Source organism: Episyrphus balteatus, chromosome 1 (assembly GCF_945859705.1).
Source record: "Episyrphus balteatus chromosome 1, idEpiBalt1.1, whole genome shotgun sequence".
In the NCBI taxonomy this organism is placed as follows: Eukaryota; Metazoa; Arthropoda; class Insecta; order Diptera; family Syrphidae; genus Episyrphus; species Episyrphus balteatus.
This window is the reverse complement of record NC_079134.1, coordinates 150900956-150920035: the sequence shown is the minus strand read 5'-3', so window position 1 is coordinate 150920035 and position 19080 is coordinate 150900956. Positions and strand designations below refer to the sequence as shown.

At 33.1% G+C, this 19080-nt stretch overlaps 2 protein-coding genes across 2 annotated transcripts; both read left to right on the top strand.

Annotated features, from left to right (window-relative positions):
* The first annotated feature begins 402 nt into the window (after nt 1-402).
* Nucleotides 403-7228, top strand: LOC129905896 (uncharacterized). The gene is made up of 5 exons (XM_055981520.1): nt 403-613; nt 4915-5103; nt 5313-5511; nt 5571-6039; nt 6112-7228. The coding sequence occupies exons 1-5, from the start codon at nt 534-536 to the stop codon at nt 7080-7082; spliced, it is 1908 nt and encodes a 635-aa protein (XP_055837495.1). The 5' UTR covers nt 403-533; the 3' UTR covers nt 7083-7228.
* A 3040-nt stretch (nt 7229-10268) lies between these two features.
* LOC129905895 (protein three rows) lies at nt 10269-18835 on the top strand. Its single transcript, XM_055981519.1, has 4 exons — nt 10269-10597; nt 13655-16192; nt 17413-17598; nt 17678-18835. The coding sequence occupies exons 1-4, from the start codon at nt 10307-10309 to the stop codon at nt 18662-18664; spliced, it is 4002 nt and encodes a 1333-aa protein (XP_055837494.1). The 5' UTR covers nt 10269-10306; the 3' UTR covers nt 18665-18835.
* Nucleotides 18836-19080: the final 245 nt, after the last annotated feature.

The window sequence follows — 19080 nt, the reverse complement described above, 5'->3', positions numbered from 1 at the left end:
ACGTTTGCTTTGCATGTGTGTAATACGAAATAATGAATAAAATAATAACACAATCTTTCACTTTTAGTGATTTTTTACAATAATTTATTGAATTTTTTTTGTAAATAAATACAATTTCCTTCACAAAAAAAAGTTAAAACAACCACCCAACAATTTGACAAGCAGTCCATGAAGTCAAATGTAGAAGTATTGGTAATCACTCCGTCACTCCTTCAAAATTTTGGGAGTGAAGAATTCACTCCAAAAATTCACTCCTTTTTCAATTTTGGAATTTTAAATCACTCCTTTTGGAGTGATTATATAGCTAGGAGTGTCACTCCTTGAATTTTGGAAAACGACATTTCTGATCCACTTTCAAACATTACATCCTCATTGAACAAACTTTATTTTGAAAAAGAAAAACAAAATAAAATCTTGAATGTCATTTGCATTTTGAACAACAACTAATAAATTTTAACTTTCTTACCCGATAAAATTATATTTTATAATTATTAGTAATTAGTTCATATTTAAGATAAAACCTTTCAAACAAAATGTATTTCAGATGTGTAATTAAAATGTGTAAAAGCAATCCGAATAGAGATGAAAAATCTACAAATATTACTTTCCACAAGTGAGTATCTTGGAACAAGACATTGCAATGTACTTTTATTATAAATGATAAATTTAACATAAATAAATGGCCTCATCTCAGGACAAATTAGTTAAATCTGTATTCACATTTTAGTTGGTCAAATTTTGAGGCCTAGAGTTGACAGTCAAGGCTCTTCAATTGCAGGCAGGTCAGTGAGGCAGGTATGTGGCCATTTTTGTGGCTGCCTGCAACGTCAAAATAAGAGTGAAGTAAAACTATTTTGTCATTTTTGGTAACTTTGATCTGCCAAAGATGTGCATTCGGGGTTTTGAACAATATTTTCTAATTTGGCCAAATTTACGAGTAGCAATGCCCCGCAAACTTGTGATCTGCTCTGAAGGAGGTCACAATTCACAAGTTGAACTTTTACTAGAAAGAAGTTTGTGAGAAATAAATCCTCACAAAATCGAGTTATGATCACCTTGTGAGGTTTTTGTGACTTATGAATGAGGTTTGTCAGAATAGGGCTGTTACATTATAGTTGCGGCTGTTCTTGTTTTCTCTCAAAATGTGTACTGATACCGACATAATTAGGGTCTTGCTTCTAATTGGGGAAATTCTAATCTAATACCATACAAGTTTCATCAGGAGTTCCTCAAGGTAGCCACCTGGGACCACTTCTTTTCAATATATTTGTTAATGATATCCCATCTCTTCTTATGTGTACTGATGACATGAACATTTTTGTATGTATCAAAAATAAAATGATTTAAATGTTTTATCTGATTGGTGTGATAGGAATATCCTTCCATTAAATACTTTAGTTCAAATGATCCACAACTACTATAATAATGTTCAAGCAGATTCCTGACCGCAAATCTGAGATTCGTGATCTTGAAGTCATTTTTGATCCAAAGTTGTCTTTTTCGTTACATATATTTTATTTAATAGCAAGGGCTAATTCAATGCTTGATTTCGTCAAGCGAAACTGCAGCGAGTTTTCTAACCTTTATTTTTAATCAAAAATTGTTAGTAATCTGTAAGATTTATACCCGTAGATGAATAAATAAATAAATAAATATAAAATATATTTTCTGATCCGTTAAGTCTTGTACGCTGCTGACGCGAAACGAAATTAAATTTGTTTTGTTTTTGCTTTAAAACTTATTTTCTGAAGATTTTTCTTGAATTTTTTAGTTTGTACTTTTATTTTTTTACTTTACTATAATACCCGATGGTATTTTTTCGTTAACATGTTCGCTGTTAACTTTGGAGACTTCAAAATTTTTCGTTTCGCTTCAGCTGCGTACTAGGCTTTACCATCGCTTAAACCACCCAAACGGATTTCAACAAACATTTTGTACATAAACGTTTTAGTATTCAAAATTTTAAAATTAAGAAAAAATTTCAAAAAACTAATTTTTGAATTGAAAAGAAAAAAAATTAAAATTTATAATTGAAAAATTAAATTTTTTCGAAAACGGATGAATGAATTTTTTTTGAAAATTTGTTTTTATATGTCGATTAGTATTACATAATATATTTTAACTGCCCCAAATTATAAAAATTCCTTGTTACACAAGAAGTTTAATTGCAGGTTTTTGTTTTTGTATTTTAAAAAACGAGTAGGTATTATATTATTTTTTTTTTAAGTATGCGTTTTGTCAAAAGGTACTTTCTCTTAATGAAATTTTCCTTATGTTAATTATCTTTCGGCGGACTGTCCATGATAGGTTAGGTTAGGTTAGGTAGAAATGGCTGTCAGGAAAACAACTGACACACTTAGACCATTTATTGGTCCGTTGTGATACCATGATTTTGTGAGGAAATTCCTCACTAATTAAACCAGTTGGAGCTTTTAATAAAGCGGTGAAGGTTGAAGATGTCAGTATTGATTAGTTCACTGGTATCTTCTAAGAAATATTTTTCCAGGTATTTTTTACGTCTACTGGAAAGGGCAGGACATGAGCAGAGAAGATGTTGGATTGTTTCTTCTTCTTCCTCATCAAGGCAACTTCTACAGAAGTCGTTAGAGATTACGCCAAGTCTTATGGCGTGTCTACCTATGAGACAGTGTCCTGTTAAGACACCTATTACAGAGCTGATATGCAATCTGCTTAGAGACAACAAATTTTTTGAACGTTTTGGATCTAGCCTAGGCCAGATCTGCTTGGTCGTTTGGCAAGTTATAATGTTTGACCATCGTATGTTTGTTGCCTCTATAGCTTCTTGCTTCAGCATGAGTTTGCACGTTGCGATTGGTATACCAATATTTGCCTTATTGGGTAAAATTGGTATTAGAGTTCCATTTCTGGCGAGTTCGTCTGCTTCACAGTTTCCCAGAATATCTCTGTGACCCGGCACCCAGAAAAGGTGAATGTTAAACTGTTCTGACATCTCCATGAGAGATGATCGACAGTCGCGGGCAGTAACGGAGTTTGTGGAAACCGAAGCTAACGATTTAAGGGCGGCCTGGCTATCAGAGAAGATGCGGATATCCGATGTAGATATCACGTTTTCTTTGAGCCAAGTCAGTACTTCTTTAATCGCCATTATTTCCGCTTGGAACACGCTGCAGTGATTAGGGAGACGGAATTAGACTAACATTAAGTCTATCGGAGTAAACCCCGCCACCCACTCCGTCATTGGTTTTAGAACCATCTGTGTAGAAATGAATTGAATCATCTCTTAGAAACTCGGCATTGTCCCATTCTGATCTATTTGGGATGGTGACTTCATAATTATTGCCGAAAACCAATTGTGGGGTGGTGTAGTCGGAGTGACTGTGGATTGATCCGAATGAGTTCAGAATATTTGTGTGGCCAATAGAGTTATTGGTCCATTGAGAGATGGCTTGGAGTCGAATAGCAGTGCTCGCGGCCACCTGCTTGCTGAATATATCTATGGGTGGAAGATTGAGTAATAAATCAAGAGCGGCGGAAGGTGTCGAACGGAGAGCTCCGCTGATGCACATGCAGGCTGAACGTTGGACTTTGCTTAACTTGTCTCGATATGTTACTTTTTCCAGAGCAGTCCACCAAACTGCTACCCCGTAAGTGAGAATAGGTCTGATGACTGCAGTGTATAGCCAATGAGTTATTTTAGGAGATAGTCCCCATTTATTCCCTATAGCTTTTTTGCAAGAAAAGAGTGCCACTGTGGCTTTTCTTATTCTTTCTTGTATGTTGGTTTTCCAGTTTAATTTGCTATCCAAAATAAGACCCAGGTATTTGGCTTCGCTGGCAAAATTAAGTGGAACACCATTAATAGTGGGTGGGTCTAGTTGTGGAATTTTATATTTCTTTGTAAAGAGGACAAGTTCTGTTTTTTGAGGATTTACCCCCAATCCACAGTTTGTTGCCCATTTTAGTAGCTTATGTCCATGATAACTTGGCCTAAAATTTTGAAAATTTTGATTTATGGCTTCTATACAGTTAAAGAATTTTTACAAAAAATACACCGTAAGATATGCACATGCCTCAGCAAGCTAGGTAGGTAGGTAGGTAGAGATGGCGGTCAAAGCAAACCATGTTTGATTGACCCAATTAGCGCAGGATGCGCCGTTTTGATACCAAAACTTATGAAACCTGTGAAACCTCAGCAAGTTAAGAGGGAAGACATTTGCTAAGGTGGAAGACATTTGATCTTCGGAAACACCAAGTATCAACCATCTCCTACCAATGAGGACAACATTTACGAAGTTCTCAAAAACTTAGACATTCAAAACTTAGATTCTATTGAAAAACTACACACATAACCTATCTCAAAAAAAATCTGTATCGGATGAAATCTGTAGAAAATTTTTGACTTCACGGATCAAATTAAATCTTCAAAAAATAAATTTTTCTCCCACTTTCTCCAAATCCCCAAAAATCATAGTTTTTTTACAATTTTGTTTATGTACAAAAATATATGTATCAATATAAAGCACAAAACGTATGTAAGTCTTTTAAACATTTCAGATGCGCAAGTTGTGCAATAAACAATCAAATCGCGCGCCCAACTTGATTGTTTGATACACAACTTGCACATCTGAAATTTTCGTTAGGATATTTTATTTTTGAAGATTTTTTCCTGGAGATTGTTTTGGTCATTTTTGCTTTGGGGATTTTTATTTTTTGAAATTGTGGGTTTTGGTCATGCATCACCAACATATCAAAGAACAATAAACATCTTAGTTTTTAATTATAACTTTGTTAAATTAATAAAATATTTTTTTATAGCGAGTCGAAAGATCTTGCGCTCTCTAAACTTAGTACAAAATTAGCTATATTTAACATTTGCCATGTTAGTTTGTATTAATAAATAATAATAACAAATAATTTTTTTTTATTTTCAAGATTTCCTACAGATGAATTTAAGCGCAAAAAATGGATGGAAGCTCTTAAACTGGATACAATAAAATCTTCGTCTGTTATTTGTTCAGATCACTTTCAACCGAATGATTTTATAAGTGATTCCACCAAAAATAAAACACGACTATATCCTTCCGCAGTACCGTTTTTACGTAACGATGTAGAGGAATCACAGTAAGATCCAATTTATTCACCGCTCCATTATATTTAAAGTCTCCATTAAAAAGGGAAAAATCTGTCAAATCCCATACACATTTTAAAATTTCCCTTTTTTAAATGGCGTCTTTAAATTTAATGGAGTGTGAATAAATCGGGTTTAATTTCATAATTTTTGTTTTAAATTAAAAAAAAAATCCAATTTAAATTATCTTGCAATCAAATAGGAATTGTTTCGCAATTGAAAATAACTCAGGGCATCAAATGAAAATATTTGATACTTGCAAACCTATTGTAAGGAGCTGCAGCGATAGTTTAAAAAATCCACCAAACTCTGGAATTAAATTTGGTGATTCCAAACCGGTTGTATGGAATGTTAAAAGTCCACTTAATACTGGAATCAAATTTGTTGATTCCAAACCGATTGTAAGAAGCTACACTGATAACTTAAAAATTCCACTAAACATACATTTAAATCTGTCTAGAATAATAACGTGACACCAAATAAACCACAGGTATTTTTTGTTCAACCACCTTCAGCTTCGAAGATATTACCAAAGGAAGACAAGCCACCGACCAAACCATTAATTGTATTTATTGATCCTAGTTCAACTTTGAGTAAATCAGGGCCCATATTTTTTGATCCCAGTTCATCTTCAAAAATATTACCAAATGACGACAAAAATACGAATAAAATACTGCCCGCATTTATTAATCCCACTTCAACTGGTAATATATTACCAAAAGAAAAAAAGCCTGAATCTATTGAACCTAGTTTAAAATCGAAAATTAGGGAAGAAAAAATGAAATTAAAAATCGAAACTTTAAAGCAATCTGAATCCAAAAGTAGACATAAAGTTAAAATTTTACATCAGAAGATACGAAGGCATACAAGAAGTTTAAACTGCCTGCAGCAAAAAGTCTCCAATTTAAAACAAACACTGAGCCAAAGAGGTGAGTTTAATTAATTAAAATTATTCAACTGTATAAATGTCCTTCAATAACGAACTTTTTTTTAAATTTCAGGAAAAAGGGGTTGTCTTGTTCAAAATCCAATTAAACAAATAAAACTTCCAAAAGTCGATAATAAACCGACACCAATTCCAAATCCTCCAGATTTAACCTTCACTAATCCCACTCATCCAAAAGTCGATAATAAACCGACACCAATTCCAAATCCTCCAGATTTTACCTTCACTAGTCCCACAACCAGTCCCACCACAAATATTGACTTCGATCAATCAGAAGAATTACAAGAAACCGCAAATGAAGTTTCAGAATTTGATCAAGGTCGACTGATATTTGAAGTTAATTTCAAAAACAATGAACTTTTCAATGAATACAAAGATTTTGTGATAGAAGGCTTACGTTTATCTCTAACGGATAAAGGCCTATTTATTCTTGTTGAAGATGATACTAAAATTCAAGTTTATCGTGAATTTGCAGTTGTTAATGAAAAAGAGGAAAACGCTGCAGAAAGTGCTGGCACAATTCCAAACCAGATAGGATCTGTTGTAGAGGTAAAATGTGATTCACAAAATCTGGTACATAATATGCCAAAAATCGATGATGACCAAGAAACTCTGGATAATCATATGCCAGATATTGATCATTATCAACAAACTCTTGGCGATCCTGTGACAAAAATCGAAGTACCAGAACTTCAAGACGATATTCAAATAGCTTTTAAAAATGAAGACATACCAATTACAGGAGTACTTACAGTCGAAACTCAACCATTAGAAAAAATAAATTCTATGCTAATTCCGCCTAAAGAAATTATCAAAAGGACTCCCCAACAAATTTCGCTGCTTAAAAAAAGAAAAATTCAAGAAGAACGCGAGCGGCTAAAACAAAAGAAACCCAATCTAAATGTAATCACAAACGATCACAATGACAAAAGGAAATCAATCAATCTACGACCAGATCGTTACCTTGACCATAATCCTGAGTTTCTTGATTGGAAATCCATTTTATCAAAGAATCCTTTGGGTTGAAGGAAAAAACTGTTATTAAATAAGTTATTAGTTAAGTTTTATTTTTGTCTTGAAATTAATTTTTATTTTTGTTTAAAAAAATATTTAAAATAAATGAGAAGCTACCTGACAATGGCCGATAATACTAAAACTGTTTTTTGATTTTGCTATTCTGAGAACCAGATAGAAAGTTTAATAAAATTGACTTGTGCACAAAAGGTTAAATAGCATCCATTTACTTTTGTTGGCCAACTCCTCAATTGAATCATTTATTTTGAAAAGGAAATAAGTCCATTTTATAATTTTTTCAGGCAAATTAAAAAAATAAACAGCAGACTTTTTTATGTGTTGCAAGTTCTTATAACTTACTAACAACTAGTTGAAACGAATCAGGTTAATGATCTTTTCCAAAACAACTCTATCAAGTTTTCATTTCGCCTGAAAATTTTTATAAAATTGACTTATCTCTTTTTCAAAATAACTGATTCAATTAATATTCTTTAATACTTTTCTTAGAAAAGTTCAACTTTTTTTTCATATCAGAATAAAGGCTTAACTACATACACCACTTTATGAAATAAAGTACAAAAGTGAAAATATTTTTTTTCTGGCTAGCGCAATTGTTTTGTGAAAAGAGTATAAAAATCGTTTATTAGACTAAAAAATAAGCTTTCTGCATATGACTATCTCAGCCCGAAAAAAAATCCGTTAAAAAAGCAAAAAAACACAAAAAACGCTTTTCTTGACTTTTTCTTATGTTTTTTTGGACTGTTGGTATGGAATTTTTTTTTCAATTTTAAAAAAACATTTTTCGATACTAAATTCGATACTCTACAACACGTTTTAAAATCAATTTATCAAAATTATGCTTTGTTTACGAGATATATTGAAAAAACCAAAAATCGGGCTTTTGCACCCCTATCTTCAATTTCCACCCTCTCATTTAATAGCACTCCGCGGTATTATTTCTCTTATAACCATTCAACATTTTCTGAAATCAAAACTCCTGAACGTCTTAGTTGACATAATCAGTAGCCTGAAATCCTGGATTTATTCTGTTCTTCAAACTTATACAATTTTTCAACCCCTGTAACTTCGACACCCAAAATAATTTTATTGTTTTTTTTTTTTTCAACTTGGAAGATGTGTCTACGCCTTAAGATGAAATTTGCATCAATTTCGGAATAAAGTGAACTTATTCCGTTCATAAGCCTTAACTACATTGGCTCAAAAAGTGCAAAAGTACAAAAGTGAACATTTTCAAATGCATTTTTGAATAGTTTATCGGCCTGAAAAATTAAAACAAATAATGCAGAAAGCTTATTTTTTGGTTTAATAAATAATTTGTACATGCTCTTTTTCACAAAACAAATGCGCTAACCAGAAAAAAAAATATTTTCACTTTTGAACTTTTTCAAAATGTGATGTATGTAGTTAAGCTTTTACAATTGACGATTCAACTACTAAGTAAGTAATTATACTTAAACATTTGCTTCTATAAAGCTTTATGGGTGCTTTTTTTGCTTTTGCGTTTTTTTTTTGCCACGATGCTGCTATTGCGCTTCGAGTTGTGGAGTGTCACCTTCTATTTGTAATTATTCAATAATGAATACCCTTTAATGAAAAAATTCTGTCGATACCACTAACGAAAAAAAAATGAATTTGTGTATGAAAAAAAACGACATTCCAGTTTGGAAATTTGGTCAGTCGTCGTTGGCTTAGTCTATGTTGCATTTCTCAATCATTAAAGTATAACTACAACGGCCACTTTTTGCAAAAAGTCAAAAATTGAAAATTTTCAAACTCATTTTGTGACAGTTTTTCCGACCACAAAATTAAAAATAATGATGCAGAAAGTTTATTTTTTGGTCAAAAATACAATTTTGTTAGTTTTTTCCTAAAACAAATAGCACTTAAAAGAAATAAAAATTTTTTACTTTTGTAAATTTACCACTTTTTCACTTTTTAGGTCATTGTAGTTAATCCTTTAATTTAATACGAATTAATAGTTTTAATACGAATTAAATTCCTGTTTGTAATAAAATAGTAATACTATGTTTCCACCTACGCTAAATCCGAGATTTAGCTATGTAGATTTAGAATAAATCTTGAGATTTATTTTAAATCTACTTCGCTTTATCACGGATTTGGGTTCAGCTACCTTAAATCTAAGATTTTCACCTACTTTCAATCCAAGATTTAGAATAAAACTCTAAAACTTTATGGTAAATCTACTTAGCTAAATCTCGGATTTAGGGTAGGTGGAAACGTAGTATAAAATTTTCTAACGCTATGTTTCCACCTACGCTAAGGGCCAGTTGTACAAACGTTGTTCAGCCTCGGATCAAGAATTTAACCCACCGATTTCGGCGGATTAGCTGCGGGTCAACTTCGGTTCAAGCATGGATGTGGCTATTTTTACATATGTGGACCTTGCACCAGTGCTAAACCGGAACCTTACCACCGATTTCAGAAGATAAAAGTTGCTGAACCACGGATTAAATATTTGTACAACTGGCCCTAAATCCGAGATTTAGCTAAGTAGATTTAGCAAAAAAACACGAGATTTATTCTAAATCTCAGATTGAAGGCTTGGCCACACCGGAGGGTACGCGGTAGCGGTACGGGTAGCGGCAACGATATTTGTATTAAAAAAATTCCACACCCGAACGTTGATGTGTCAGTTTGGAATTTTTTCCATACAAATACCCGTAGCGTTACCTGTACCTCTACCGCGTACCCTCCGGTGTGGCCAAGCCTTGAAAATGGTTGAAAATCTTGGATTTAGGGTAAATGAACCCAAATCCGTGATAAAGCGAAGTAAAGCTAAATCTCGGATTTACGGTAGGTGGAAACGTAGTGTAAATTTGCCTGCGTTTTATAAATTGCATAATGTGTACTTTCCATAATAATGGTTTTTTCTATTATTTTCGCTGAACACACTTTTTGTTTTTTTCAAATGAGTGCGTTCTCACCCTTAAACCACCAGTTGTCAAAAAATAGCTTGATTTTATATTTTTTTTTCCAACAGTTGGCTAAACTGCAAAAATCGTTAACCGCTTCCCAAAGAAAAAAAAAACACGAATTTCACAAAAAAATATATATTTGTTTAATTTATTGTAATAGAAAATATATAAATTGAAATTATTTATTTTAAATTGTTTACAATAATCAACTTCATACTTTTCACATTTTTTGAACCGAAAAAAAGTGATTTTGCCTTTTTAAAATTCGTGTTTAAAAAAATGTCGTCACATCAACAACTCATACTCGATTTGAAAACTTCCCGCGAATCAGCTGCCAAAGCAATAAATGAAATTTATTTCAAATTAACAAAATGCAAAGAAGACACAAAAAGTAAAAGTGGAATTTCTTATAATGCTGTCCATGCTATATGCATGGCAATTAAGGATAAAGGAAACTTTCATGAAATCTATGCCGAGGCCATCAAAAAGTGGGTATCTGATATTTCCGATGCTCATTGGAATATGTTTGTTGAACTCTTGCGATTCATACTTGGTGATTTCTATTCAAAGGTTTGTTGGTTGGTTTTGTATTCATATCTTTTTGTATATTACATTCATATTTAATTGTTTATTTGAAAACTCGTTTCAACTAGATAGGAACATTTATTTGATTTTATTAGATCACTTTGTAATTTTTTCTGCCTTTTCTGAAATGGAGTAAAGTTGCAGATTTTGGTTTTGGTTGTAAATAGCATCAGTTCACTTTATTTGGTTAATTCTTAGTCCACAGCTCGTAGCCCAGTTGCTTAGTCATGTCAGTTAGTTTCAGTGGTTGGTTTCACGGGTACTTACTTTCCTGATACTAGAATAACAAGATCATCCGCTTATGTTGATGACTTCACTTCTTCATCCCTCCCATAGATTGGATCTTATCCATATTCTGATGTAGTTCTCTACTTCAAAGGTAAACAGAGATTTCAAAATTAAACCCATTAGGACATTTTTGAACCCACCTTCTATATATAAAAAGGTGGCAAGGTTTATTCTTTTAAGTTGATCTTGTTCTCAATCTTGGAACAACTTCAAGGAGTGAATTCTCTGTACATTTTATATAATATCCATTGCTGAAGAGGCGGATCTATTCATACATTTTTGTATTCTTTATAGGTATTATGAAGCCATAAAATAAAAAATACGGGGTAAATAATAGATTTGTGGGCTTACAGTTTATACTAATTTACTCTTACTAATATTTTTTACGGCGAGCGCTTTTGGTACTAAACGAAACTCAAGTCAAATAGATCCTATCTTTCTTCCATTCCTTAGGTTAGGTTATATGGGCTTCTATGAAAGAAGGATCAAATACTGAACCCTCCCTTGCAAGTTCATCCGCTTCTTCGTTGCCAAACACATCACTGTGGCCCAAGCAGAGTCTTACATTCTTCCTTTCCTTGCACTCTGTCTGATTCCGATTCCACTCTAAATAATGCCTTTCTACTGAAATTGTCATTAAAGACGAATTTATTGTTTTTGGGTTGCTAAAACGGAATCCGAAGTCTATTTTGCCGTATCACTTCAGGTTTTTGAGATATCCTCAAAAAATGTCAGATAAGAACTTTTTTTTTGAGTTTAGACATTTTTTGAGGATTTCTACAAGAACCTGACGTGATACGGCAAAATAGACTTCGGATTCGGTTTTAGCGACCCAAAAAGTATATGAAAACCCTAGTCGCAACCCTAGATAAGATCTTTTGTTTTTTTTTTTGGTTTTGACATTTTTTTGAGGATATCTCAGAAACCTGACGTGGTAGGGCGAAATTGACTTCGAATCTGGATTCAGCGATCCAAAAACTATATGATTAACATATTCGCACATCCAGATCAGAGAATTTTTTTTTTTTGTTTTCGTGACATTTTTTTAGGTTATCTCGAAAACCTGACGTGATGGAGCAAAACGGACTTCGGATTCGGTTTCCGCGACCCAAAAACTATATGAAAAACCTAGTCGCAACCCCAGGTCAGAACTTTTATATTTTTTTGTGTGGCTGTGTAATGTATGATACCTACTTCTTCTAAGCTAAAAAACAAAACATTTACATTTTTCAAAATTATGACCATATAAAAAAAAACTTTTAACAAAAAAAAAAAAAAATGTGAATTTCTGTATCTTTCGATAAAAAAAAAAATCAAAAATATGAAATTCGACTAACTTTTTGTACTAATCCAGTAACTAGACATTCTTATCTTTCATTTAAGCCATTTAAACCTAAAAAATTATTAAATGGAATATTTTTTACGAGTTTTTAAATATATGTTACATGAGAGTAACGCTGGCTGGGTTCGAAAGGGTTAAGCTGAAAATTTAATTCCCCAATTTTCTCCGGTCTAGAGAAAGACTATGTGCAACATAATTTACACCGGCACATAGGTAGGTCCGGTCTAAAATACATACAACTTTTTTTTTTAATGTGTGCCGCTGTCGTCCCCGGTACAAAAAAAAAAAACCTTTTGTTTATCCTTACAAATCATTAGTTGTTTCCCATGCAAAATTTTACTGAGCTACCAAAAAACACGCCTAGTATTTTATGGTATACTCAGTCTTTCCATATGTTTTCCTATCAGCTAATGTCCTGTGCACACCGCAAAAATACTGCCTATGTGTTTTCTAGATCTGTAGAGCAAATCATTTGTTCCCGATGTGTTATACATAGGAGAGACAGATTCAGTAAATCTGTGCCACCTACATACTATTTGCTTTTGTTAAGTAATATGACAAAAAATATTGCCCATAGAGAATGTCATGGTCGAAGGAATTGCTTTTGTAGTTGCTTATTTGCTAGTATAGATAGGATTTGATTTTAATGTGAATTTTCTTTGAGTATTTTGCATGCTTGAGATACAATAGCAAATTGGTTAGCCAATAGGATTCCGAAATGTTAATGTATTCATGAAAGACACCCACACTCCAATTTTGAGCCATCAGTAAAAATGCTTCACGATAAGCTCATGCAGTACATAATAAACATAAATAAGTAATTTTATATTCATAATAGGGTAATAGTATCAAGCCGAAACCTCAAAGGCATTACATTCGTTATACCTTTTCATCCTCAGTTCCAACACTTGCCCCCAATGTCACTCAGTTAGGTCTCCCGAATATTTACTTTTAAGCATGAAATTTGAATTACTTCTTTCCAAGGTCAAAAATTCAACGATGCTACTGTCGCTTAAGTGTTACTTGCCGTTGTCAGTGAGTGGAACTTGCATCGAGCAAACCGAACAACGTCTTCGGTATAAGGCAAACAAATTACCTTATGTGTTCGAACACGTCCGGGATGTCGGCTGCAGTGTTTAGGCTTACTCCGAAGATGTAATTAATTTGTCTTCCTTGTGATACGGCTTTTTCTACTCCTCTTGGAAGGTATTTAAAAAAGAGTATTTAAAATGGTTGATAGAACCACAGTCGAATCAATTACATACTTCACCTTGAACACTGTCGTAATTTTTAATGTTTTTTGGACCCATGCTGTGTCCAATTTTGTCTATAGCCTTCATTTTAGTCATTATTAAGTCAAATCAAAATGTTTTTTCAACTTTATTTAATTGAACTATATAATTTAATTTCAGAATCTCTTCGAACACTCTGTTTCATTGGCTGCCTTGGTTACAGCTGATCACATAACCACGCCAGCTGATGTGAAATCTCACTTAAAACTTTTTTCCCGCCATCTGTACTACACTCACACACATCTCACACAGGACCAAATAAAAGAAGTATTCAAAAACATTACCCAAATCATAATCAAATCCAAAGATATCCAATACAAAGACTTAATCGATGATTTCCTAACAAATGTTTTAGCGATGTTACAAACTATAATTGTCAAGCATATAGACAAAGCTGCTAATTTATTTGAAAAATTTTTCTCAGCTTTAGTTGCACTCAAAATCGATTCCAACAAATTGAATGAATCATTCATGCTACTCACAAAGTATCTAATTCATTTTATTTATCTCGATGTAACGGACAAGAACAGTGTGTTTTCTCAAAATTTACTCAGATCTTGCAAAGATAATCAATCATTTAAAGCTCATAAATTTCAAAGTTACGCTTTCAATCTATTTTACTATTTTATCAAACTTCTACTTTTCCCAAATGCCCTTGATTTCAATAAGAATTTCGTTGAAATTATTGAAAAATTCTCAGTTTTCTATGATCGTTCTGAACTAATGACTGATCCTTGGTTTATGGATACAATAGTAACAATGGCACGAGTTATGGACTCTTTCAAGGGACAGAAAGTACTACTCGAATCCATGGACGAGAACAGTCACAAAACAATGTACACTCTTATTGAGAAGTTGATCAAACTTGCACATGGAGTGAACTATGAATCCGGTCTTTGGACATGTTGCAATAGTGTTAGAAAGCACATTATCTTTAAACTATGCATTGCACAGATGTCAATGTTTGAGGTTGCTGTTGAGCAAGGATACAAGAAACCTGAACTTGGAATAAGTATGGGGACAATATTAAAGCACACCATTGCCGTTGCAGAGTGTTTTAAATGTTCCACAGTTAAATCCGAAATTGGACAAATTATGAAAGTCTTGTCTCTTTGTGCTCAGAATGTTAAAACCAAAGAACATGCTGAACTTTTAGCTAAAATGTTACTTCTACCAACAAGAATTGTAGATCATCTTCCCGAAAATAGTCCTAGAATGCTAATGAAATGTTTGTTGGATGTTCACAAAATCAGTGGGAATGTACAGGGTCAAACAGAGGCCTATGCTTTGTATATAGCTAATCTAATGGAATCCAAAATGGATACGGAATTGATTAGAAAATACATTGGAGCTTTCTACAGCTTAGACCCTTGCATGTGTGTGAGTGAGACCTTAGAAGAATCTGCATTCCCTTTGAAACCAACACATTTTAGTCGTCGTTTATTGCATTCAATGGAAACTACAGTCTTTTTTAAAACAAGAGGCAGTAATATTCTTGTTATTACTTCTCTTCTAAAATCATCAAAAAGTATTCTTGACTTTGTTCTTGTAGCTCGTCAATTCCCTCAAGTAAATGTCATTAAAAAATTGGAAAGAAAATATGCTGAACTTAAAGCCAAGTCTACACTTTCCCCATTGGAACACCTTGCTTTGGGTCATATTTGTAAAATTCGTGCACTCCAGCAAATCGATGACTTGAAGAATCTCATACATATTACCAAAGTAAATGATGAATCTTTGCCTGAATTATCGGATGTTGAAAAGTTGAAAAAGATTGATGTGATTGCTGAAATGCAAATTATGAGAATAGCTCTCGAAGCGATTAAAGAATTTGAAAAGTTCTTTGAGTTTTCATCGCAGAGAGTAATACCTGCCGAAGAAGATTACTCAATCGATTGGGAGCCAATTATTGATGATGTCGCTTTGATGGCCCGATGGTTCCATTTTCGTGGATACGTAGATTATGCTTACAAAGCTTGGCGACTGCTTCTTCGAATAACAAGTCATGTCGATGATATTCTGAATCGAATTAGAGCTTTGGGATTCTTATGTGATGAATGTCAGTTTATTGAACTTTATGATCCAGAGTTTAATATTGAACAGAAAATAATAACAATGGAAGCGGGAATCTATGAATGTTTACTTAATTTGGAATTTCTAACTCCTCGTCGACAGAATTATGTTTTGATTTGTCTTTGTAATATTGGATGGTTTTTGGCAACCAAAGGTCAATTCAATGAAAGTCAAATTCTTCTCGATGTTGTTTGGGGAAAGCTAGACGAATTAGTTGAAAGAAAGAATAAATTCGAATTGGTTCGTGCTACCCATTTGGCTATTAGTTTTCGAATTCAATGGAAATTACAAAAGGAAATATCAAAAAAGAAAGCTTTTGCTCAAGTGGATAAGATTTTAGATGAGATTAGAGCTGTTGTTTATTATACTTCGGAGGATTCGTTGAATTTTCCAATTTTACTATTTGCTGTTGTCAGTGATATTAGTGAATTTAGTACTAATCGATTGTGTGAAGCGGATACTTTACCTTATGTTCAGATGGTTTTGAAATTGGCTTTGGATACTGGAGCTGCATTTCGGATAGTTCATTTTTTAATTTTATGGACACATATTAATTTGCAATCGGAAAATGCTGCCAAATGTCAGGTAAGAAAAATAATAATAATAAAAACGAAACTTTTAAAAAATTAATTTATTTATATTTAAACTTTTAAAAAAAATTGTTGTCACTCTTAAGGTCGAGTTACATAGTGGTTCGTTAACTCAGAGATATCCGCAGTAGAATATCCCAAATACCAACACTAATAACAAATTTATATGCATGCACCAATAGAAAAGAAATCGTAATCTTTAGCACTTCGTCAAAATTCTGTCCGTAGCTTGGTTAAGCTTAAATTCCTATCGGCAGCTGCGTGTTATTTTTGTAATGTATACAGGGTGTCCCAAAAGTTAACGTCGAAACGAAAACGGTAGATAGGGTAGGTGGTGACAGTTATCAGAAAAATAATAAAAAAAATCGCAGCCATATATTTTGGGAGTTATGGGCATTTGAAAAAAAGTCGAAAAAATGGTCACCCTGTGACGGTTTTTCATGTGCCGTGACTACAAATCTTAATTTTTCTCATTTTTTTCTTTTGTTACGGAACCTTGAATAACCTTGCTATCAAATGCATTCAAAAATTTTAACTCAGCTGCATCAGTTTTAAAGAAAATATTACTTTTTTACCCAACTTAGTACTAAAAGTTTTTACATGACTCTAATTCAATGAGCCGTAGTGTAAAAAAAAATGAACTACGATGTTTCGGCTAGTTGCCTTAAAAGTTGGTGTGTTCAATTCTCTTTTCAAAATGGTATAACATTGTTGGGAATATTTCATAAATAACCGAGATAAAATTTTTTTTCTTAAGAAATCCGACTCTTATGAGGTAATTTTTCCATATTATTCAAGTTTTGTACCCTTTCAGAACCTTTCACAATACAAAAACTTAAACTCCTAAAATCCTGTCAACGCGTCCCAATAGCATTGACAGAGAGATTACACGGTCATCGAAAATAGTCAATGCGATGACCCAAAAATGTGTGTCAATGCGAGAGTCATCGTACCCGTCAACGCAATGACAGGAGTTTTCGTTGACGATCACACGACGTGACACTATTGGGACAGATTGTGACGTCATTTTTTCGTCAGAGAGTCAACGCGTTGACCGATTTCGTTGACCGTGTAATCATAGCTTAACCGACTTGTCCACTAAGATAATCTAGTTTTAATAAAAAGTCTTCTGAACACACATTTTTCTTTGGCTTTATTTTTCCTTGTTTAACTGATATACTATAGCCATTTTGGACTTATTTACTTTATTTTTAGGCAAAATTGGATCTCATTGACATTTTATATCGAAACGAAATGCCATCCACTCCTGCACACCCAGGGATCTCCATAACAAACACTAAACATGCTTTCAATATCAATCAAGCTGACACTCGTCTGATTTATGAAGAAGAAGCTGTACGCAAAGCTGTTTACATTAATCCAATATCACCAGTACGAATTGTAAGCGTCTTTAATATTTTATTCGCAAAGCAAATAATAATTTTAATAATGCAATTTCTCTATCTCCTATTATTTTTAGAAATACAAAGCTCCTTCAATTCATCGAGACTTGGAATCCTTTCTTATATCTCATGGTTCATCGTGTACTTGTGATAAATGTTCTCATGCATTTCTAAGTTGGCAAATATTTAAAGTCGGCTGCCTCAATGCAAGGCTTTTGTACCTTGGTGATGTCTATAGTGAAGCTAGAACATTCTATTCCAAAGCAATAAATTGGTGCAACACTAAGACACATAAAATGCATACAAAATTCCATTTCAGAGATTATGAATTTTCAATGTTGATTCAATACATAAATCTCCTGCGTCGAACAAAGAATTTTAGCGAAGCTATCACCACAAGCGATTGTTCTCTTAAAGTTTACAATAAATTCAAAAATGCGCTAGATGGAGCTTATCATATTAATTTATCATTACAATTAGAATCAACGAAAATTGAGATGAACAAAAAACCAATCACACCAAAATCGCCAAAAGCAAAAAGACTTCTTAAATACAGTCCAGTCGAACTGAAAACTTCACCTGAAGAGTTGACTTTAACAGCAACAAAGAGGAGAGGAAGAGCCAAGAAAGAATCACCACAAACACTAAAGGAGAACATAGAAAATATCATTTACAAAGATCCTGCTGGAACATCATCTGCTTCTTCGCAAGCTTCAAGAGTAAAAAGTGCCAAACGTAAAGAAAAATCACCAACAGATGCAGATGCTATCGATGATATATGCAAGACTGTAGAAAAAGTTCAAATATCAGACGAAGTCATACCAAAGAAGTCCTCAACACGCAGAAGAGGTGGTAAACAAAATTTGAATACGGCAATTATAATAATTGATGACGATGATTCGCCGGTACCAACAACGAAACAGTGCACCATTCCAAAGTCAGCAAGTAAAGTGGAGTGCACGCCTAAAACTCGAGGACGCCCTAAGAAAGCACCAGCCACTGTTGCTGTTGCAAAGTCAGGAGATGCGGAATCTCGAAGTAAATTGCTAAGAAGGCGAATTTGATGAAATATGTTAGTCTTGTGAGGTTATGTTTTTTTTTTTTTTTCTTTATAGAATAATTTTTAGTATTATGTATTTTTTTTAAACATTTTACTTATAGTTTTAAGTTTTTTTGTTCATTGTATTTTTATATTATGGATTATTTATGCGATTTAAAATAAAAATAAAATAAATGGCTAATAAGTTGCTTTATTGCTCGATGGCAAAAAGGATAACTGGGAGTTATTAGATTGGTCGATCTGCTTTGGAGTACACATTTAACTTTTTAATTATTACTACTGCAAGTAACTATAATTACATTATTATTTGTTGATTTTCCCACATGTTATCCAACAGAGACTTTGATCAATTTAACTGGAAAAGATTTCATGGATCGTTTTTTGAAATGAGGATTAAGGAAGCATTAAACTTTAATAAAT